Raw genomic sequence first — 22,581 nt, 5'->3', positions numbered from 1 at the left:
TGCTGGGGCTGGAATAATTTCCCCCTGTTCTATTACATTATCACTAGTTTTCTGTTTTCCAGCTCCTTCCGTATTGGGAATATCTTAGTGTATAGATATATACACTGATTAGTATCAAACCCAGTGTAACTTTTATCTAGAGTAATTTTTCATCTTTATTTATATTGCTTTGTTCATATTTTTAACCCCTTCAAGATTTGGGGTTATTTTTGATAAGCCTCATTAGCCTTTCTGAAGAGTATAAAGTATTTATTACTTAAAAATTCTCTCTAGTTCCTGTGTCAGTTAAGGTGAACTGTGGGTCATGGTTCTGTTTTTACCTCATTTAGAATGTCAGCTTTTTTGTTTTGTTTTTTAAGACAAGGTTCCTCTGTATAACAGACTTTGGCTGTCATGAAACTCTCTAGATCAGGCTGGCCTAGAACTCAAGATCTGCCTGCCTCTGCCTCCCAAGTGCTGAGAGTAAAGGCATGGATGACCTTGGTGAATGTTAGACCTCTTTGCCTTCCTTTTCAGGCTTCTGGTTCAGGGTGAGTTGGAAGTCACCCGTCTCTTGGCATTTTAAGACATTTAATCTTTCACCCAAGCTGCTGCTGAGTCTCATGCCTTCCAACAATTCGTAATGTTATGTTCCAACATCCTCTTTTCTAATGGTCTTGAAAATACATCTTCATCTCTGAGTTGGAGGCCAGCCTGGTCTACAGAGTAAGTTCCATAACAGCTATGTCTGTTAGACAGAGGAACCCTGTATGGAAAAACTAAACCAAACAAACCAACCCCAACCCTATGCCTGCCTCCCCCCTTCCCCCAAATCCCTCATGAAGTTTGTTTTTTAGTAGTTTGAATTGTTATTTCAAGTTGAGTTGATAATAGTTGATTTTTCTTCTGAATAGCAGCCGTGATGGCAGGCTTCTGTGCTCCCTTCCATACACCATTGTCCATTGCTAGTGTGTCTTCACCTCTCCCTTCCCCTCTTCCCGTGGGTCTTTGGCAGGCACCTACGATTCTGCCCATTGGACCCCACCTCTGGTTACCATAGCACTTTTTTTTTCTCCCTAACTTGCTTTCCAGGATATCATTTAAAAGAGTCATAGATTGTATTGCATTTTGGGTTGACCTCTTGCCTTTGGTAACACACACTGATGCATTCTTCATGACTTCTGGCTTGACAGCTCATTTATTTTTACTGTATTCCATTCAGAATACCCTTTAGTATTCCACTGCTTGAATATAATATTTTGATGTTCAAATTTTGACAAGTTTACATGGAGACAGAAGCATCTGCGTGCAAGTTGTTGTGAACATAAACTGTTACCTCAGGAGTTTTATGAACACCAAGGATTGGATGAGGAGCCTGATGTGTTTATAAAAAGATAAAGAGATAAACAGTATGTTCTGTGGGTGTGTGGAGAGGTATGTGGGAAGGGGATGTCTCAGTGGGCCCATGCTGAGGCATCCCTTCTCCCTGAGGGACCAGTCACACACCAGTATGGTATAGAATGGGCATGGGGAGGGGAGCAAGGAGGGTAGTAGAGGCAGAGAAAAGCAGAGAAAGAGTAGAGACGTAGAGGCCAGCCATGACCATATGGAGAGAGGGGGAAAGGAAGTGGGTGGGGGGAGGGATCAAGAGAGCAAGAGATCAAGGGAGGAGGGGCCAAGCAGCCCCTTTTATAGTGGGCCAGGCCTACCTGGCTATTGCCAGGTAACTGTGGGAAGGAGCATACCTAGCTGTAGCCAGGTAACTGTGGGGGTAGAGTTTAGACAGAATGTTAACAGAACCTGTTTGGCACTGAGGCAGACTGACAGTCCTTCAGAGTGCCTGCACCGTTTTACATTCTCATTTGCATTCTCAACAATGTTGGCTTCAATGTTCTCTGTTGGCTCAGATCCTTTTCAGAATGTTTCTGTCCTCTGTCATCTGTGTGTTCAGCATGACTCTAGTTAAAATCCCATAAAGTTACTTGTGAAGATATTGGCAAACTTTTAAAATAAATTACATGGAGAGAAGAAAAGTCCAGGACAGCTAACACAAGATTGCAGAAGGACATAATTAAAGTATGGATAGTGGCTGTCATTGTGGCTTTTTAAGGTGTGGTTTTCAAGAAAGTGGTGTTGGTGGGAGAACAGACAGAAAGATCAGGGCAACAATATGGTCTGTTTTGAACAGATCAGTTCTCAGGACAGCTCAGTGCTTGCTAGGCACACACACTGGACAAAATCATTCTGCAGCTACCTTTGACGTGGGTTCACTCAGTCTGGCTCTGATGGTACAGGCCTGGATCACTGATTGCCAAATAACAGCTTAGAGTGAGTCACAAACTGAATGTAAATGTTGAGTTTAATGTTACTTGTTGGAACCTGAAGATAGAATATATAGATGTCTCCAGATATCAATGTTATTTTATGTGTAGTAGTCAAATTGGAAACTGACAAAATTGAAATTTCAAAATTGTTCTAGATAACTGTTAATGTTATGAGATAAATAGACAAAACCACAAAGTGGGAAAAATACTTGAAAAACTTGCATTCAGTGTACATAAAGAGCTGTTGAAATGGAATAATAGAAAATCATTCCATAGTTTTCAAAATGGGAAAGCATCTACCAGTCACCTCATTAGTAAAGACACATAGATAGGAAATCACACTTTCAAAAGATACTGGCCATCTCATCTCGGCGGTGAAAAGCAAAACAGCGTCAGATTCAGGTGCTCCTGTGTACTTTAGTACCAACATCCAAAGCCCGAGTCTGTTCTGAGGGTGGTGGCTGTCAGCCTCACAAGTCCTCTTTGGAAATACCTTGATAATTATAAGGATTTAGAAGCTAGGGTTGGTGTTGCATACTTGTGATCGCAGGAAGGTCAGGAGTTGAAAGCCATTTTTCAGTACAGAGTTAGTTGGAGGCCAGCGTGACATATGCTGTCTTCTCTCAAAAGCCTATGTGGTTTGTTTATTAAAGGCACCTTGCTTTCTAGGTCTTACTTCATTGCATTTCTACTAATTACTTGAGTTCCTTAAGTATGCAAGTCTTGTTGGGATGATGTAGCAGTTGTGTGTGTCATGTAGCTTCTAGGATAAAGAATTTTCTTTTTCCTTGACCATCTAGGAGACATCTTGTGATCAGAGTGAAGGTTCTTGTTCGTCAGAAGATGACGAGTGGAGAAGTGACAGAAGGAGTGGGAGTGACAGCGACAGCCTGAGGTACGTGAGTGTCTGTCACTGCCTCAGACTAGCTCTGGACTGGACAGGACACTGCACCTGACAGTGCTTTACCTTGTCTTAGTAAAGCATACTAATACTAATTATTCTTAGGCCATTTAAAATGAGCATTCCAAGTGTGTGAGCAGCCTTCTCATGTATTTATTATTAATTGTTGTAAACATCTTTAGTTAGGATCCAGGTTTCAGTCTGATGAGAATGTAAGCTTGCATCTTCATGTTGCTTCCCTCTACAAAACTACGTGGCCATCCCCAGAAGCTTTCTGCATTTCCATAGTGCACAGGCCATCTCTCTCTGTGGTACTCTCTGGCTCAGCTTTGTCTCCGTTGTGACTGGTACCTCAAAGCACAAGAATATGCATTATTCTCTTAAGAATTTTCAATGCTCATGACATAAATGCTGATCACACTGTGAAGATGTTGAGAGATGAATGTTCAAACCACCAAGAGTGGCAACAGCTGGGACCTGATCCCTTGCTGTGTAGTGAAGCTTCATTGTGGGTGAGAACTTCCATAGTCTTTCCTTCCTGTGACTTGTATCTGTTGCTACTTTCCTGCGTTCACTTGAAGCTTTCTGTTTGGCATGAGTTGCTTCCTTCATGCTCACTTGGTGTCTGCATTGTGGTGGTCTCTGATGCAGGTAGAGTTATGAATCAGTGTCTGCCAGTGTCATGGAGACGATGGGGCTCTGCTTAGGGGGCTCTGTAGTGCTTTTCAGTACTAGGCTTTGCTTTCTGAGAAGGAAGTTACTGCTTGGCTATAGGCCTGACTTTGGTCAGCTGTCATTTAAAAGAAAGGTGCTTGACAGAAGAAGGGGCTGGAGATGTGGCTCTGATGGTAGAGCACTTGCATGGTGTGCACAGGGCCATGGGTAAGACATCCAGTGCCACAGAACGAAAGAAGCTCCTTACTTTAGGTTGGTTTAAACAAAAACACTCCACACGCTATCCAGTGTTGGTGAAAAGTTCTTTGTTTCTCATGTGTGTGAGTGTTTTGCCTGAATGTAGTCTGTGTCCTATGTGCATGTCTGTTGCCTAGGGCCAGAAGAAGGCAGACTGCTTAGAATTGGAGTTTCTGACAGTTGTGACCCACCAAGAAGGTGCTGGGAATTGAACCCAGCTCTGGAAGAGCAGCTGGTGGTGAAGATTTCTTTCTCCATCTTTGTCATGACCTGTAGTCTGTGGGTCTTAGCGGGTAGCATAAGCAGGATGTTCAAGTTAAACCGAGGCTTTGATCTTCCTCTTCGCATGTTCACCCCCTTATTCCTCTGGGGTTCTATTATGAACTTGTATTAGTGCTTAAATTCTGGTCCTTGAAACTTAAAGCATTCCCCTCTTACAGTGACTCTTCATCTCAGTACTCTGATTGGACCGCTGACACAGGGATCAACTTGCAGCCTCCTTTAAGGATGTCCTGTCGACGTCGAGTCACTCGATTCTGCAGTACTTCAGAGGATGAAATGTCCATGGAGAACATATCTCCTCCTAAACGAAGACAGAAAAGAAGGAAAGAAAGCAAGCCTAAAAGGGAGGTAAGAAAAACAAACTGAGAAAAAGAATACATCCTTTGCTTTTATACAGTGTTTTCTACATCAAGGGGTTGTTTTGTTTTGTTTGTTTCTTTCTTTTCTGGTTCGTTCATTCATTCATGTGCATATATATGTATGTACATATATATATATATATGTGTGTGTGTGTATGCTTGCATTTCTTGCCTTTTTCTCTAGTTTTCTTTTCTCTTGGTTTAGAGATTGAGTCCAGGGTCTCAGACCTTACCCTGTGCACATAGATGTTCAGTGAAGTGTGTATGGTGCACAAGCCCCATGACTTTGTAAATTGTTCTCTTCAGAGCTTGATTGTATCCACGAAAGTGAGTTTTATTTACATAAACAGATGTTCTTAAGGTTTTTCTTTTTATAATTGTTGATGTCTTTCAGAAGTAGGTTTTTAGGGCTCTGTTGCAAAGGAGTTAGAAGAAGGAAGGTCCTACTGTTCTGAGTTTGCTGTCAAGAGAAGACTTGAGAGGTTTTGGTCATTCTTCCTACCTACCCTTCCCCCCTCCAAAAAACAAAGAAGAAAAACCAAAACTCAAACAAACAAACCAACAGCAGCAGCAACAACAATAGCAGTGTTCTTTTTCTCTGTGTAGCTTTGGCTATCCTGGCACTTGGCTGGCCTCTACCTCAGCGTGCTGGGGTCAAGGGTTTGCCCTACCCCCACTCACCTCTTGTGGCCATATTTGTTTTTTATGCTTTATCTTAATGTTTTCCTGTGAATACAGCCCTACTTTTATTTCTTTATTATGTGCAGTAGGGACTGTTTCCTGCTGCTCCTGTTATTTAAAGCTCCTGAGGCTTTCTGTTTATCTTGTGTCTCTGTGACAGTCTCCCTGACACTTAGGAGGAAGAAGGAAGCATTTCTTATTTCTTGCTTGGGTGGGTCAGAAGTGCTCTGGCTCCTGAGTCACCGCTCTGATGGTGGGGATGTCAGGGGCTCCCCACAGCTCCATGCTCTTCCCAAGCTTAGTCATGCGGCTGTGGCTCGTAACTCCTTGTCCCATGTGTCTCTCCCTGCAGCTGGCGCTTTTATTCAGTGTTCTTACAGCATGTGTGTAGTAGCATGCTGTTGTACTTTCCTCAGAGCTGCTGGTCTAACAGTAAAGCGAGGGGTCCTCCTTACTGCCTCGTGTGTGGCTCAGGCGTACATTCTATTGATTCAGTTCATTATACGTGCAGAATGACTCATTGATTTCCCTGAGCTCAAGAGAAGTGAGGAACAAGTATGGAGAACATGGAGAACTTGTGTTGAAGATGCACTAACTCGAGCCTTAAATCAAGGGGAGATGATCTGTAGGGCTGGGGATGTGGTTGAGTTGGTTTCTTGTTTACCTAGCAATCATGAAGCCCAGGTTCCATTTCTAGCCCACGTAGGACAGGGATGCTGATCCTCATCTGTAATCTCAGCAGTCGGGTGAAGGCAGGCAAATGAGCAGTTTGTCATACTTAGCCACATACTGAGTTAGAGGCTAATTTGGGATAAACAAAACCTGTTTCAGAATACTTAAATAAGCAGGTAAGAGCATTAGCTTTGAATTTGGAGGTGTATGCATGGACACATGCAGTAAACAAGTTGAAATAAAAGACATAGACACAAAAGGAGATTTCCTAATTATTACCAGGCTGTGTTCAGACTCATAGTGCAGTCCGGGCAGAGTGGCTTTGCCTAGAAGACACTCAGAAGGAAGCTTCTCTAGTGGGGCCCAGGGTGCGGGGAGGAGGGAGTGCTGGGCTTGTTCGAGGCATCTCCACAGTAACTGTAGGAGCTGCAGGTAACAGGAGGATTGGATCTACACACATTTCTAATTTTTTTTTTTCAAAAGCAATAAATTCTGTGTGTATTGATCCTAATAAAAGTACTCTGAATAGTGAAGTGTTTGCTTTTTAATTAAGCAGTATATGTTGCCTCTTTTCTACCAAGCTTTATTGTCTTTTTCTTGGCAGAGTTTGCGAAGGATGACTCCAGCAGAACTTGCAAGTATGGAACACTTGTATGAGTTTCACCCTCCTGTGTGGATAACTGACACCACTCTTCGGAAGTCTCCCTTTGTTCCTCAGATGGGTGATGAGGTGAGGACAGAACCTTTGGGGTGCACGCATGAAAGCTCAGTGGTTTTCTAGTAAACACCTCTCTCCTCCCTTTGCAGGTGATGTACTTTCGTCAGGGTCATGAAGCTTACATTGAAGCTGTCAGAAGAAATAACATTTATGAACTGAACCCTAATAAGGAGCCATGGAGGAAAATGGATCTTAGGGTAAGTCAATGTTAACATCAGTGCAGGGAACAGATAGTAGTAAGAGCCAGAAAGGAGAGGCGCCCACGTGTTATCAACGGAGGGAATGCTATGTTTCCAGTCTGTTTGTAATATCTTCTTGTTGAAAATACACATTTTAGCGAATAGCAAAGATTTAGATCTGTCATCCAAACACTTGATAAGGTTATTGTGTTTCATGCATGCTTTCTAGGGTTGTAATTGGCAATAGAGTTTAAGGTAAGTGGTTTTCAAGTGTTTATACCCAGTTTTATTTCTGATATTTTAGACAAGAAGTAGAAAGCTCATAAATGCACGAAGAAGGCAGTTCCTGTTATCATGCAAACAGAGTTACATGGGATCCACATACCTTATCATAGTGGCCAAATTAAAGTGTGCTGTATTCCTGCGTCGCCTGTTGTTGAAGCATGGAACTTCCCGTGAAATGGGAGGGGATGCAGTTTGCAGTCTGGTAGCACAGAAAATCACCAGATTATCAGCAGTGTTTATATTGTGATGCTTTTCTATATAGTAAGGTAGAAAAATGAAGAAAAAAAAAAAACTTTAAATTTCTTTTACATACATTGATGTTTTGCCTGCATGTATGTCTGTGTGACATAGATCTTGGAGTTACAGACAGTTGTGAGCTGCCATGTGGTTGCTGGGAATTGAACCCGGATCCTGTGGAAGACAAGTCAGTGCTCTTAATCGTTTGAGCCATCTCCAGTCCTGAAAAACATATTTTAAGTATTAAATTTCATGGCCTTGTTTCTGTGATTTTGGCTTTTTTGTCTTTACTATGCAATATGAATACATCCTCATAAGTGGGTTAGTATTTGCATATTCATCATTATGCCACTCAGAAGCATACAGTCCACACGGTGGGACAGCTTCATTTGCCCCAGCAAGGTACAGGGCTGTAAGTGGTGTTGAGTTACTACCCATGAGCATGTTGCTGAGGAGGTGGAAGAGTCCCTCAGCCTCACTCATGCCTGTTGAGCATCTTCCTCGTGTGTGGTTTTGTGACAGTTGCTGTTGATAAGTACAGATTTTTAAATTGCTGACTCATGTTCCTTAGTTCAAGGATCCTGTGATGTGCATATTTAAGGGGGGAAATGTGGGTTCTGAGAAGCTTCACTTAGATACTGCCTACGCTAGCTGTGAGCTAAATGTTATGGATTGAGATCTGTTTATATATTTTCTGACATTGTTTTTTCTCTGTCCTTCTCCTTGTCTACCTAAGACCATCTTTGTAGCTCAGGCAGGCCTTGAACTTCCCCTTCCTGCACCTTCTAAATTGCTTGAATGGCAAGTATGCTCAAGCAGTTCTGGAGTTTGGCTGTTTTGAAATCTTATGCCTTTCTGTCCTGCTGTCACACAGATACATGCAGGCAAAACACATAAGATAAAAATTGGAAAAAAATAGTTATGAAGCAAAATCAATCCTATTGTGTAACACAAAATTGCATAAAGATGTTTATTCAAAGAAGGAATAAAAACTAAGGAAGGGCGGGTGAGAGAACTTGTTTCCAAGCACAAGAGAGCACACACACACACACACACACACACACACACACACACACATAAATGGAAAAACAAAGACAAGAAAATGTCAGATTGGTCACTGCTTGTTTCGTACTGGTCCTGTGCCACTCTGAAAGTCTTCACACCTCTGTTCTAGTGAGCACACTGACTGCTTAGTGAGTATGTTTCTGTATAAGATGCCACCCTGGAGATTAGGAGGAATGGTGGCAGCCAATGGCAAATACATATGTAGCGTTTGGACTCCAAGGTAGGAATTGGCTTAGTCTAATAGTACTACATAGAGAATTAAAGTATTGACAAATTGCCTTTAAAAAACATTTCTAAATAAATGTCTGTTACAGGATCAAGAATTGGTCAAAATTGTTGGACTAAGGTATGAGGTTGGACCACCTACACTCTGTTGCCTCAAGCTAGCATTTATAGATCCAGCAACTGGCAGACTGACAGATAAATCTTTCTCTATTAGGTATGTACTTTTACATATAAGTAGGTACAATTTCTATCGTATTAGTTATGTAAAGTTGTACATCTTGCTGGTCAGTAGGCTCTTCCCTTTAGCTGCCTTGTGCATGTGGATCACTGTGCACAGGCTGTCCGTTCAGGCAGCCCTTACTCAGGGAGTCTTCTGTGGATTTTCATAGTGCCCAAACAGGTAGAGGATAAGAGCCTATGCAGGAAATTTGTCACATGGTGGCTTCTCGTCACATACAGCTGTTGAGTATTACGTGTGCTGATCTCAGTGCACATTGTATGGGTACTGTTTTGTAGACTGAAAATGAAGACAGGGTCTCCTACTAAACATGGAGCTCACTATTTGGTTAGACTGGCCCACCAGTGACCTCTCTGGCTGTCTCTGCCTTCCTAGCCTTTACATCTGGCTTCTGGTGTGAACCTTGGCAATCTGAACTTATATTGGTCCTTATATTGCCTTAAAAGAACTTTTACTAAAAGGGTCATCCCTAGCACCCTTTTTCAGCTATGAATTTGGTTAGATATGCCTGGGAAGATGGCTTATTTGAGAAAACCCTTGAGTTCAGCCATACTGGGCAGAAAGAGATAGGTGGATACCTTGGTACTCACTGGCTTGCCAGCCTGCCCTGCTAAGCAAATTCCAGACCAGTGACAGACCTGTCTCAAAAGAATGAGGTGGATGGCATTTAGGGAATGATACCCAAGATTGTCCCCTGAACTCCACCCCTTCTGTGCACATGCACACAGAAGTTTGAGATGACAGATAGTACTCGAGCATTTTGAGTATTGCTGCTTTCCACTCTGGTAATTTTTAATTTTTTTTTTTTTTTTTAGATATCATGATATGCCAGATGTTATTGATTTTCTTGTGTTGCGCCAATTTTATGATGAAGCAAGACAGAGAAACTGGCAGCCTTGTAAGTCTGTCCTTACTGAGTAGTCTTGTAAGTCTGTCCTTACTGAGTAGTCTTGTAAGTCTGTCCTTACTGAGTTGTATATAGTCTTACAAGCTGTTGAGTTGCTGTTTGCATAGAGTACTTTGATTTATGGTTTTGATTTATGGTCAATTTCTAGAAGCATAAATGACCTTTAAATATATCGGCTTAGTGCTTGTGCTAATTGGTACCTATTCCATGTAGACTTTTTAGCTAATGATATTGCTTCTGCCTATTGTGTGTATGTTTAGAAATGACTGTCTTGTTATTATTTTAGAGACACAGTAGCTTTGGCTCACCTCGAACTCCCAGAGCCAGCTGCCTTTGCTTCTGCCTCCTGAGTGCTGTGATAAATGCATTTGCCACATTTACCTGTGTATAATTATCTTTAATGTAGTACCTGTTTATTTTGTACTTCAATAGGATTTAAAACTGCTTCCTAACCTCTGGGTTGTGACCCCTCTGGGGGATGAATGGTCCTTTCACTGGGGTTGCATATCAGATATTTACATTACAGTTTGTAACAGTAGCAAAATTATTAAGTAGTAACAGAAATAATCTCATGGCTGGGGTCTCCACAACATGAACTGTACTAAAGGATTGTAGCATTTGGAAGGTTGAGAACCACCTTAAATTTAAAATATTTAAAACCATTTAAAGTAATCTGATGGTTGAAAAATACAGAAATTATTGTGGTATAATGTGGGTGGTGGTGGTGGAGCACACCCTTGATCTCAGCACTTGGGAGGCAAAGGCAGATGGAGCTGTGAGTTTGAGGTCAACTTGGTCTACAGAGTAAGTTCCTGAACAGTCAGGGTTATACAGAGAAATCTTGTCTGGAAAAAAACATTGTGTGGAGTGCCACAGTATTTTACTTTTGATAAAATAAACTAGAGTTAAGTGGTAGGACTTTAGGACCTGGTCCTTTAAGTAGACTCTGTGGGTGCATCTGTGTGTGCACTTGTGTGCGCACGCGCGCGTGTGTGTGTGTGTGTGTGTGTGTGTGTGTGTGTGTGTACTGATCCTTAACTAGACTGTGCGTGTGTGCGTGCGTGTGTCATGGTAGGACACAGAGCTACACCCCAAACCCATTCTACCCTTTCTTTGATTTGCAGAGGAACCTCTGCAAAAGCTTGTTAGAAAGATTGGCTTTCTTACTGTTGAATTACTGTAAAACTGTAGGATAGATTCGTGGCTATGTAGTTCTTTTAAATAATAATACATTTTTAATGATTGAGAGTATTTTCAGACTTGACTTTTAACTTTTTCTTTTAAAATTTACTTATTTTGTGCTTGTAAGTGGGCTCCTGTGAGGTCAGAGGACTTTGAAGGCCATGCCTGAATGCCTGGAGGTTGAGCTCAGGGCTTCAGGATGGAGCCAAGTGCTGCCTTCATTCATTACTCCATCTCACTGGCCCAGATTTCAGTTGTTCCTGTGTTTTTGAAGGATTTAGAGCATACACTTTATGTTGTGTTTGTAGAAATAAGATGTAAGTATAAGGGGGACGTAACCCTCTGCACGCAGTAGTGAAGTGACGTCAGCCTCTCCCCTCTCCTTATGTGCTGGTGGAACACAGGGCCTCAGCACCCTCTGTGATACACCTCAACCCTGTGATACACCCTCAACCCTGAGGATTTTGAATTTTTTTAAACTTGGTGCTTGATTTCTGTTCTTTGTGTATTACAGTATTTCATAGGTAAAAGGTGTATATAATGTTTATAAATGCATGCCTCAGACTTGATAATTTCTCTTATAGGTGATAGATTTCGATCTATAATTGACGATGCTTGGTGGTTTGGAACTGTGTTGAGTCAAGAGCCATATCAACCACAGTATCCTGACAGTCACTTCCAGTGTTACATTGTTAGGTTTGTATATAGAAAATGCTGTGTACCGTCTCAGATCACCACATAACTAACATGCTTTAGGCCAGTGTCATTTTTAGCCATTGATTCCGTCTGAGCTCCAGAATGTCCAATATTCCTGAGTCATTTACAGCCCAGCAATGATATTGTGTCATTAGTAACATACAAAAGACCTTCACTGTTCTGCTGGCTGGCTATAGATATAAACCTGACATTCACACTTCCACAGTGTCCTGTGTATTTTTACTTCATTCTGAGAAAAGATCTCGTAGATGTTCTGATGTTTTTGTAAACCTAACAAAAAAAACCGTAATAATTTATTTTTTATGTGTGGGTATTTTGCCTGCATGTACCATATGTATGCAGCATTTTGCTTGGGACTCTTGGAGGCCAGTTGGAGATACAGAGATTTGTGAGCTGCCATGTGGGAGCTTGAGAATTAGGTCTTTGTCCTCTGGAAGAGCAACCTGTGACCTTAACCTTTGGGTCATCCTTTTAGCCCTTGTGTAAGGTTTTGTACTTTGTGGGTTTGGGTTTGGGTCTCGCTTGGCTTTTATGTTTTGGAGATAGGGCTTTATTATGTAGTCCTGGCTGTCCTGGCTCTCTGCTTCCTCAGTGTTGCCATTCACACTGTACCACCAGGCTGGCAGCACTTTGTTTTTGTTGTATCTTTTTCAACCTTTTTGATGCAGATGTTGGACATGTACTTACTGCAGTGAGACCGATGACTTGCATATTTCCTCTGTATCTGTTGCTTTGCTATTCTGTATGTAGTTTGTTCTTGGGAAAGGCTAACCGGTGCTTCCTTTGTTCTTCTTAAACAGGTGGGACAACACCGAGATTGAAAAGCTTAGCCCATGGGATATGGAACCAATTCCTGACAATGGTATGCACTTGTCATAACTGTGCACATAGTAGGGCATGTTATGACTGTCCATAAATCTACTGAAGCTGTCAGTTACAATTTCAGAACTTGGCTAGAAGAAAACATTTGATAGCCTATTTGTCTTGGTCCCTTTTGGTCTTAGCATCTGTAAGGTGGGTATCTTAGCACCACCTGTCACGTGACTACTTTACCTGAAGCACATGTGTCCCCTCTTTACTCACCCATCTTGTCTGCCCACCCATCTGTGCTCTTGGAATGTATTTTGAAGTGCTCGCCATTCTCCAGAACTACCTGTCTTGCCCCTACTTCTGCAAGGGCCTGGTGTTAGCTGGAGCTCATTTCCTTTGCTCTGGGCAGGTTTGCCGATGTCTGTTGCCCCTTGTGAAGGCTGTATTGAATTGTTTTTCCCTGCTCTGTCTTTTGAGTGGTACAGAATAGCTACTATTGACATTTTTACAGTACTTTATTATTAATACTTAGTAATTTAACAAGGATACCTGTCATTCCAAAACCTCACTATTTTTAATAACATGAAGTCATCAGTAATTGTCCTTGTGATTTGGTTTGTTTTTCAAGGCAGGAGTTTTCTCTGTAACAGGGCCCTGGCCATCTTGGACTTGGCTGGCCTCAACCTCACAGAGATCTGTCTGCCTCTGCCATCTGAGTGCTGGGATTAAAAGGCATGCACCAGCATACCTGGCTTGTGATACTCTTTTGAGTTTAGTAACTTATGCTAGTGTGTTCCGGTCTGAAAAGACGTTGTACTGTGTGTAAAGATGGCAAGATTAGTAGATCATGTCCCTTCCAGCACTTAGTGTCCAGTGTCAGCTCTGTCCCTCTCACCCTGATAGCAGTGGCTTTAGTGTCACTTCTGCAAAGGAGGCGTTTAATGCTGAAGACTTTTATATAACATGTCTAAAGTAATCGGATTCTCTGGCCAGCCTTCTTAAGTGCCATTTGTACCTGCTTTTTTAGTAAGGTATATTCAGAGCCAGTAACAGTGCCATATAAACAAACTCTAGTCCTTAATACTAAGGCTGCTGGCTAACTTTGACAGTTTTCAACATATTAATCGTCATAGAAGTGTAGCTTAAAGTAGCAGGGCACTGTCTTCTAGTCACAGTCATGTTTTTTTTTCCATTGTCTCATTCAAGAGTGTCCCCAAATGTAACAGTGTGTCATAGTTTTCTCAACATATATTTTTGTTATTACTGTCCTAATATACTTATAAAATCTTTGTTTTTAAATAATTTCAGACTCGGAAGTGTTACAAAGAATTGTTCAGTCATTTTATCTGCTTGGTCAGGGCTGTTTGTAAAGTCAGACAGTCATCACTGGTATGGCATTAATGTAGGGCCTGCTTCCCTTTGTCCTGTCTCACTACTGTCCCTGGACTCTGCTGGCTGTCGTTGTCGCCATAGCTTCCTTGAGCCTTTACTCTCTGGTCTTCCTCTGCTTTATGTGGCCCTGACTCTTCTGATTACAGGGCAGTTAGCAGTTATTTCCTGGTATGTACTTCATTTTTGCTTTGAGCTTTTCTCTTGAACTCTTTGTGTGTGTGTGATAATCTTAATTTATTGTGTGTTTGTGTGGAATGAGTATGCCATCCTGGTGCTGGCATCCTCAGGCCAGAAGAGAGCGTTAGATTTAGGAGGTGCTGGGAGTTAGATTTAGGTTGTTGGGAAGATGAGGAAGTGACAGTGGCTGCTGAGTGCTCCTGAATGAGTGTTACTGAAGTACTCTGATGTCGCCTCTCCCAGATCCTCTGCTTTTCTTACTGAGTTCGATAAAATGCTGAACATACTGTGAAGTAGATTATAGGACTGCTAAATCTTGCTCTTGTATGCTAGTTGATGTTTTTTTTTTTTTCTTTTCATCTTTTTCTGTTGCTTGAAGATGGCAATTCAGAAATCCTATAGGGATCATTTACCTTTTACATGTTAAGGTTTTTCATTCCAGAAAATTGAACAAGAGTGAGAAAGATTTCATTCTACTTGATCACAACTGCTAAGTTCACATCTTCCACAAAGAAATCAGCAGTTGATACTGTATAAAACACACTACTGGAATTGTAAATATTTCTAGAAGTTGTCATAAGCGTTTAGATTAGAATCTGTTGGAATGCTTTTCATAAGTCTATTACACTCACGTTAATTAGTATTCCAAACCCATCATTGCCTATACAGAAGGTAGCCCTGGCTGTCCTGGAATTAAAAGTATGTACTACCACCTCTGGCTAAATGATACACAGTACTTGTTTGTGTTTTAGAACTTGTATTTAATGAATATAAATATTTTGAATTATTTTTGAATTTTTCCCTAAGAAGTCCTGTCTGCAACCCTACTATTTTGATCTCTTTTCTATTTATGTGCTTCCCTCAGTTAAAGAAATTATCCCTTTAGCTGATGGAATTATTTTATCCATGTTTGTCTTGAGTGTGTATTTTAGCCATTTATGTATCAAGGGTGTGTGTGTGTTTTCATGGTGCTTAATGAACAGTCTTGTGTAGCCCAGGCTGCCGTAGAAGTTGCTGTGTAGCTGTCTTTGGCTTCTGACCTTGTTTTCCCCACTAATTGCTAGTGTTACAGGCATGTGCCATCACACCTGGTGTTATGAGGGTCAGGGGTGAGACACACAAAGAGCTAGAAGGCTCGTTACATCTGCATGTCTTGAGCTTTTAGGAATTACTCTTTGAATTTTAAATTGTCTGCATAGGTTTTCTTTCCCCTCAGTGTTATGGTTGCCTTGCTGGTTGGTGTTTTCAGACTTCACAGGGTAATAATCTATGCTTACATCTCAATTCAAGCAAGCTTGTAACATTATGAACTTAGAAAGTTGAAGATTTGAGGTCCTCTTTTTCTTTTCCCCAGTTTTTTTTTGAGACTTTGTCTATGTAAACCAGGCTGTTGCAGAACTCAACAGAGATCCACCTGCCTCTGCCTCCTGGGTGCTGGAATTAAAGGTGTGATTCATTACCACCCAGCTTGAGTCTGCTTTTGACAGTAGAGGCAGCCAAGTTTGGGAGCTTCTGCGATGGACTGAGTGTGTAGTAGTCATTGCATTTTAGAAGTTGACTCCACCCACTCACCTTTTCTTCTTTCATTGTCTTTAAAATGGAATTCATAGTTGATCCTCCAGAAGAATTGGGAGCAAGTATCTCAGTCACTTCAGATGAGCTAGAGAAATTGCTCTACAAACCACAGGATGGTGAATGGGGCCAGAGGTCACGAGATGAGGAGTGTGAGCGGATCATCAGTGGCATAGACCAGCTCTTAAACCTCGGTGCGTTTCCTCAGGCTGAAAGCCTGAGTTTTAAGTTTTTCATAAAAGAATTAATTTAGGTTATGTTCTTTACTTAATTCCTCTTGGTTTATTATATTAAATGGAGCTCTCTCTTTGGAATCCATTTTGTAGCTAAATATCACTTATAGGTGAGGAACTTACTGTTTAAAACTTTAGCGTTTTCTTTTCTCTTACAGATATAGCAGCAGCTTTTGCAGGCCCAGTGGATCTGTGTACATATCCAAAGTACTGCACAGTTGTGGCTTATCCAACTGATCTCTATACAATTCGAATGAGGCTTGTTAATCGATTTTACAGGTTTGTAGGAAACCCTTTCAAAAATAACACAAAAGAGCTCTGAGGCCACAGTTACTAACACAAACAGATGTGCAGGTTGCTGATAATTAATGTGTGAGCTTTGGATGCTGGTGAATATAATTTCCTGTTTGGTGCTTGTTACATGTTTTTGAGTAGGTATGGGTAGTCAGGCATAAGGTGACACACCAAGCTTTGTTCCTCAGTTGTTTGTGTGTGTGCGTTCGTGCATGCACTTGCTAGAAAATGACATTAAGTAGATACTGTTATTTTGTGTGTGAAATTCTTTTTATGAATGAATTATCAGAACTTCTTCGGCTTCTTTTTTATTGATGTGTCTGTGTGTATGCAGGTTCCAAGAGGGTGTTTCACCTCCTGGAAGGGACATAGAGATGGTGTGGTTATCCTACATTTGGGTTCTGCAATTGAATTCCTGCAAGAGCACCAAGTGCTCTTAACCATTCAACTTTCTAGTCTAATTACAACTTTATTATTAATCAGGAATGAAAAATAGAAAAAACTTAAGAAACATTGTAATCCATTTTTTATGATACCAAACATAGAGATTTAGGTATATACTACTTTTGTGGTACAAATGGCCTTTATGGCTTTTTTTTTTTTTTTTTAAATAAAAGAAATATGATCCAAAATCCTTAATGCTTATCTTGAGTTGTAGCCAAAATTGGAATGGTAATCTTGCCCCTTTTCTCTGATTTAAAATCTTAGCTTGTACATTTAAAAGTAGATTTCATGAGTTAGTAATTGTACTTGCTCTTTTGAATAAAGATAACCTTCCAGATGTGTCAGCTTTTTGTTGTTGGCTTCTACATCAATGGTAATTTTAAAAATCACTTATTTGTAATGATTTTTATATTAATTGAAGGTATGTCAGTTTTCCATTACTGTTGTACATAATTACTATTCCACAGTTATAGTGTATATATCTAGTCATATGTGTGTTTGAATTAGAAACCTATTTGTAATGAAACTGACTCACAGTTAGCATTCCATGCTTGTTGTTTAGAGAGGAGTGGGCGGGCTGTCATCTGCGGTTGTGCACGGGGAGACTGTCCTGTTGTTTAGAGAGGAGTGGGCGGGTTGTCATCTGCGGTTGTGCATGGGGAGACTGTCCTATACGTTTCTCTGGTGCAGTCTTCCTCTACTCCTTTGAGATTGGGTCTCTTACGGACCTGGGTCAGCTGACTCCACAATGAGCCCTCAGGAGCTGTCTGTCTTTTACTTCAGTGCCGTAGTTAGAGGCAGTCACAGCCATGCTGACCTTATTTTTTACATGGGTGTTGTAGACTCTAATCAGGGCTTCATAGTTGCATAGCCAGAAGCCACTATACGCCCCAAGCTCTGCTTGTTAAATTTTAATAGCTGCAAAAGGTGCTGATAGAAAAAAAGGCATGGTAGAAAAAAGGGCTGTTTGTTGAAAAGGAGAGGGAGAGGGAGAGAGAGGAGAGAGCATGTGTGCCCATGTGTGCGTATGATTTAGGTAGTTTACTTAAATTAGTTTTTGCAATGTATTGTCCAATGTAATGTTCTAATGGTAACATTAGATTATTTATTACAACCTTGTACCAATGTCTTGAAGAACGTATGCTGTTACTCACTGATTAGGCACATTGCTAGATTTTGGTTATTTTAAAGTAATGTTACCTTTTCTGTTTCAGGCGGTTATCTGCATTAATTTGGGAAGTCCGATATATAGAGCATAATGCAAGAACGTTTAATGAACCTGAGAGTGTCATTGCAAGATCAGCTAAGAAAATAACTGACCAGCTTCTGAAGTTTATCAAGTAAGTGACCTCGTGCATGGTACAAGCATGACAGACTCTGTGCTTTAAAAGCCACCCAGCTTCCATTTTACTGAGTTCTTCCCACCTGATGGTTTACTTGTGATTATAACTTCGTTAAAGGAATATGACGAATTCAATTTGGTTGTTTAATTCTCTATTACACATATGGGTGTTTTGCCTGCTTGTATGTATGTGTACTACTTGCCAAGTGCCTATGGAGACTAGAAGAGAGTGTTGGATTTCTGAGACTAGAGTTATAGATCATTGTTACCCACCATGTGGTTCCTGGGACTTGAACCCACATCCTCAGGAAGAACAGCCAGTGCTCTTAACCACTTAGCCATCTCTCTTTTCCCCCCACAACTTTTAATTCTTTGAGTTTCACTTCATGCACTCCAGTCCACTCCTCTCTCTGTCCCCTTGTATCTACCCTTTGCCCTCGCAGCCTCTGGCCCAAAAGAACAAAAAAACAAAAAGAATAGAGAACATCTTGCCATGGAAGCTGCAGTGTGTCACAGCAAGTCCCACAGTACATTCCTCTTCCCACACATCTTCCCCTGCAGTGAGCCACTGGTCTGGTTCCAGGATGCTGGCTTCTACTGCACCATCAATACTGGTTCTTCACCAGATCTCCTCAGTTCTTCTATGGTCAGCAAGACCTTCCCTTTCAGGTGCTCTAGCAGTCCACAGATGAGGTACATTTTGGGGTGGGCCAACTCCAAGCCCTGGACCTCAGCCTGGGTGGTAGCTGAGCGTATCAGCTGATCCATCTCTTCATCTCTAACTTCTATACTTTTTAAAATTTAAAGCAAAACATTTAAATTAAGTTTATGTATATATAGTGTTTTATTTGCATGCATATTATGCATCATGTATACTTGGTGCCTAATGAGGCCAGCGGAGGGAGATTATTGGATCCTTTGGATTGGGAGTTAGAAATGGTTGTGAGCCCATTGTATGGGTGCTGGGATTTGAACCCAGTTCTTCTACAAGAGCACTGAGTACTCTTAACCTAGGAGCCCTCTCTTCAGCAAGCCTGAATTAATGTATAGGACTGCCTGTTCTGTCATTTTTGTGCGGGGTGTCCTCAGCACCTCTGCTTGGCACATTTGCTGACATGCTGAGGGTTTGCTTTGTATCTTTCCTTCTATCTTAAATCTCCTCTTTTTCCTGGTATTTACTGTATCAATGTTACTGTGACAGTAGGCAGGAAAAGCTGTGTGTGTTCAGCCTGGAGAGGCTACTTGGAGTGTCACTCTTATTTTCACAGAGGGCTGATTATAATCTTGTCTTATTTTGTGATATGGGGTGTACTTAGGCTGCGGAGCTGTTTGTATTTTAATATGAAGTAATGCTTGACAGGAGTAACTATTCTTCATATAATTAATTGTGAAAATTTTAACTTTTAGGAATCAAGACTGTACAAATATATCAGAACTATGTAACACGTCTGACAGTGATGACGACGATGATGACAGTGCTGATGATCTGGTATGAAGTTTAACTTTATAATGTCATGTTGATCTCAACACTGATGTAAAAGTGGGAGTAGGAAAATAGAGGGCATCTAACATCAGATTCTGTGGTATGATCCAGTTTGCTCTGAAGGTAGGAACTGATAAACATTTTCATGGTTAAGTGATGTCTCTGACACACATTGGATCTGAGGGTGATCTCTGGTGATCTCTATAGTAAGGTTCTCTGATTTATCCTAGGACGATAGTGATCGGCCTAAAACGTCTTCTGGAAGAAGGAGGGTAAGTTGCTCTGCATGGCTAACTTTGGCTTCTGTGTGCTCTGTTCAAAACCAAATTTTCATCTGGATTACAGTTTCTGGCCTTGAAAAGTTACGTGATGATTCCGGGTATTTTAGTGTGGTTTATAAGAGAAATAGAAGTCACTAAGTTTTGGTTACTTCAAAAATGTTCAGTTGATAGTTGCTGTTGGAATGGAGTGCTCACAGTTAGAATAAAATAATGGACCACTTCCCCTCCCCACCCCACCCCCAAATCAAGTAGGGCAAAGCATGACCTATGCCCTTCAGGGCATTGACCTGACCTGTGCAGCAGAGCATGGAACCCAAGCATTGTGTGTGACTGTAAGGTGAAGCAGCAGCTGTTCCTACAGTGGGACAGGGCGGCTTCTCATGGCTGTGACTGAAGGGGGTGCTGGGTGAGAGAGAACATTCTTCAGATAGCTTGATGTCTAGGCTCAGAGAGGGTTCTCTTGGAATAGTGAAGAAAGATGGTGAAATATTTTTAGGAGAATGTTAAGTAGGATTTGGTAACTGAATTATTTATTTAAAATAGAGATTTGTTGAAAAGGTGAAGCTTTTTGGGAGAAGGGACAGAACATGGAACTAAATATAGGAAATTGAGAACTCTAATGTGGCTTGTCACCAGAAGCTTCAGCACTAATGCAGTAAATTAGTGAGTAGACTATTCATAACAGAATGGGTAAAACACAGTAACACGTTATTCAAAAGTTCACCTAGGTGCTCCTTAAATTTAGAGTTACAAAAAAAAAAAAAAAAAAAAAAAAAAAAAATATCAAGTATCCAGGTCTAGTGGCACACATTTTTTAATCTTGCCACTCAGGAGGCAGAGGCAGGCAGGTCTCTGTGAAGCCAACCTAATTTACATACCCAGTTTCAGGACAGCCAGGACTACATAGTAAGAATCTCAAAATCTCCTATACAATGATTGTCCTAATTAACATTGAAGACTTAGACATGCATTTGTGCTGTCTGATTTTTCCATTTTTATGTTGCTTCATTTCCAACAGAACTGCCATGTGTTTTCCTCTGTCCAGTCCTTTGCTGTGTCCGCTGTTGCCAATGACATAGTTGACTCCTCTTATCAGATGTGCATGTGCGTGGAGTAGCAGTGTGATATGACTGTCCCTAAAGTTACTCTGATTCCGTGATAGGGTCTCCAAGGAGAGAGAGAGTTCTTGCCTTCCCCACATTGTGAAGCCCTCTCCCAGTGCACACTTTGTTTACTTTGACTCAAACCAGATCATAGCTTTTGCAGCCTGTGACATATTTTCCTGTCTTCTTTGTGGTTACATTGGTCTGCATAGCTAATCCCAATATTTGAGGCATTGCCTCGGTGCCCTTACCTTTAATTGCTGTCGGCAGTGGACCTTTTCCATGTGAGGAAGCTGTAGTCCTAGGCATTTTTCTACCCCATTTTCAATTTCTGTGAACAAGATGTACAGATGTGAGACTTGGCAGAGCTGCTTGTTAGATAGTGCTTGCTGCTGCTTATGGCACCTTGCTTCTTAGAACTCATCTAATATAATTTCCTTTTTACGAAAGTGCATGTAGCGTATCAAAAGACATGACTGGGTTTTACAGAAATTGGTTTTTTTCCTGCTAGATAACAAGGTAAAAACTACAATTCTTGTATAATATAGGAAACAGAGGGTCCCAATTTCCTTCTTCTCCTTCTTCTTTTCTTCCTCCTCCTCTTCTTCCTCTTCCTTCTCCTCCTTTTCCTCTTCTTCCTCCTTTTCCTCCTCTTCTTCCTCCTTCTCTTCTTTCTCCTCCTCCTCCTCTTCTTCCTTCTCTTCCTCCTCCTCCTTCTTTTTCCTCCTCCTCCTCTTCCTCCTCTTCCTCCTCTTCTTCTTCCTTCTCCTCCTCCTCCTCTTTCTCCTTCTTCCTCCTCTTCTTTCTTCTCCTCCTCCTCCTCCTCTTCCTCCTACTCCTTTCTTCTCCTCCTCCTCTTTCTCCTTCTTCCTCCTCCTCCTTTTTCTTCCTCCTCCTTCCTTCCTACTCCTCCTCGTCCTCCCCTTATATTTCTTCCTTCTTCTTCCTCCTTCTCCTTCCTCCTCCTCCTCCTTCCTCCTTCCTTCTTCTTCTTCCTCCTTCTTCCTATCTTCTTCTCCTCCTCCTTTTTTTTTGGGGGGGGGGAGTTGATTTTTTTGAGACAAGCTTTCTCTGTGTAGCCCTGGCTGTCCTGGAACTCACTCTGTAGACCAGGCTGGCCTTGAACTCAGAAATCCGCCTGCCTCTGCCTCCCAAGTGCTGGGATTAAAGGCGTGTGCCATCACTGCCCAGCCCAATTCTTCTTTTTTAACTCAATATCATACACCATAAAATGTATGTCATCTCCCCATTTCCTACCTAGGCTGAAATAACCTACAAATATGTTTTTAGGTCCACAACTGGAAAAGGAGGAGTAGAACCACCGGCTGTATTGAGAGCGACTGGAGGAGGCAGTGCAAGGCCCTGCTTATCCTGATCTTCCAGTGTGAGGACTCAGAACCCTTCAGACAGCCAGTGGACTTGGTTGAATACCCAGTAAGCATTCTTGCACTGAATATTGGTGCTTTTTACTGTGGAGAAAATAAACAGAGGGATTGCAGATTTAGGTTCAACCCTAAAGAGTAAGAGGACTGGCTTTTCCTCATGTTAATGTATTTTCTCTTTTACCCCAGTAGACTGGTTGTAGTG

At 41.4% G+C, this 22,581-nt stretch overlaps 1 protein-coding gene across 1 annotated transcript in view; it reads left to right on the top strand.

The window, feature by feature from the left end:
* The window catches only part of Brwd1 (bromodomain and WD repeat domain containing 1), a 90,714-nt gene that overhangs the window by 49,544 nt on the left and 18,589 nt on the right, over positions 1 to 22,581 (top strand). The window contains exons 22-35 of the mRNA XM_034514781.2: positions 3,104 to 3,198; positions 4,557 to 4,746; positions 6,715 to 6,840; positions 6,918 to 7,025; positions 8,909 to 9,033; positions 9,873 to 9,955; positions 11,731 to 11,842; positions 12,664 to 12,725; positions 15,853 to 16,008; positions 16,206 to 16,326; positions 18,000 to 18,125; positions 19,535 to 19,616; positions 19,841 to 19,882; positions 22,285 to 22,428. Coding sequence (XP_034370672.1) covers positions 3,104 to 3,198; positions 4,557 to 4,746; positions 6,715 to 6,840; positions 6,918 to 7,025; positions 8,909 to 9,033; positions 9,873 to 9,955; positions 11,731 to 11,842; positions 12,664 to 12,725; positions 15,853 to 16,008; positions 16,206 to 16,326; positions 18,000 to 18,125; positions 19,535 to 19,616; positions 19,841 to 19,882; positions 22,285 to 22,428 — 1,572 coding nt within the window. The remainder of the gene's footprint in view (positions 1 to 3,103; positions 3,199 to 4,556; positions 4,747 to 6,714; positions 6,841 to 6,917; positions 7,026 to 8,908; positions 9,034 to 9,872; positions 9,956 to 11,730; positions 11,843 to 12,663; positions 12,726 to 15,852; positions 16,009 to 16,205; positions 16,327 to 17,999; positions 18,126 to 19,534; positions 19,617 to 19,840; positions 19,883 to 22,284; positions 22,429 to 22,581) is intronic.

This window comes from Arvicanthis niloticus, chromosome 12 (genome assembly GCF_011762505.2).
Source record: "Arvicanthis niloticus isolate mArvNil1 chromosome 12, mArvNil1.pat.X, whole genome shotgun sequence".
In the NCBI taxonomy this organism is placed as follows: domain Eukaryota; kingdom Metazoa; phylum Chordata; class Mammalia; order Rodentia; family Muridae; genus Arvicanthis; species Arvicanthis niloticus.
Note: the sequence above shows the minus strand (reverse complement) of the source record. Positions and strands in the feature narration are given on the sequence as shown.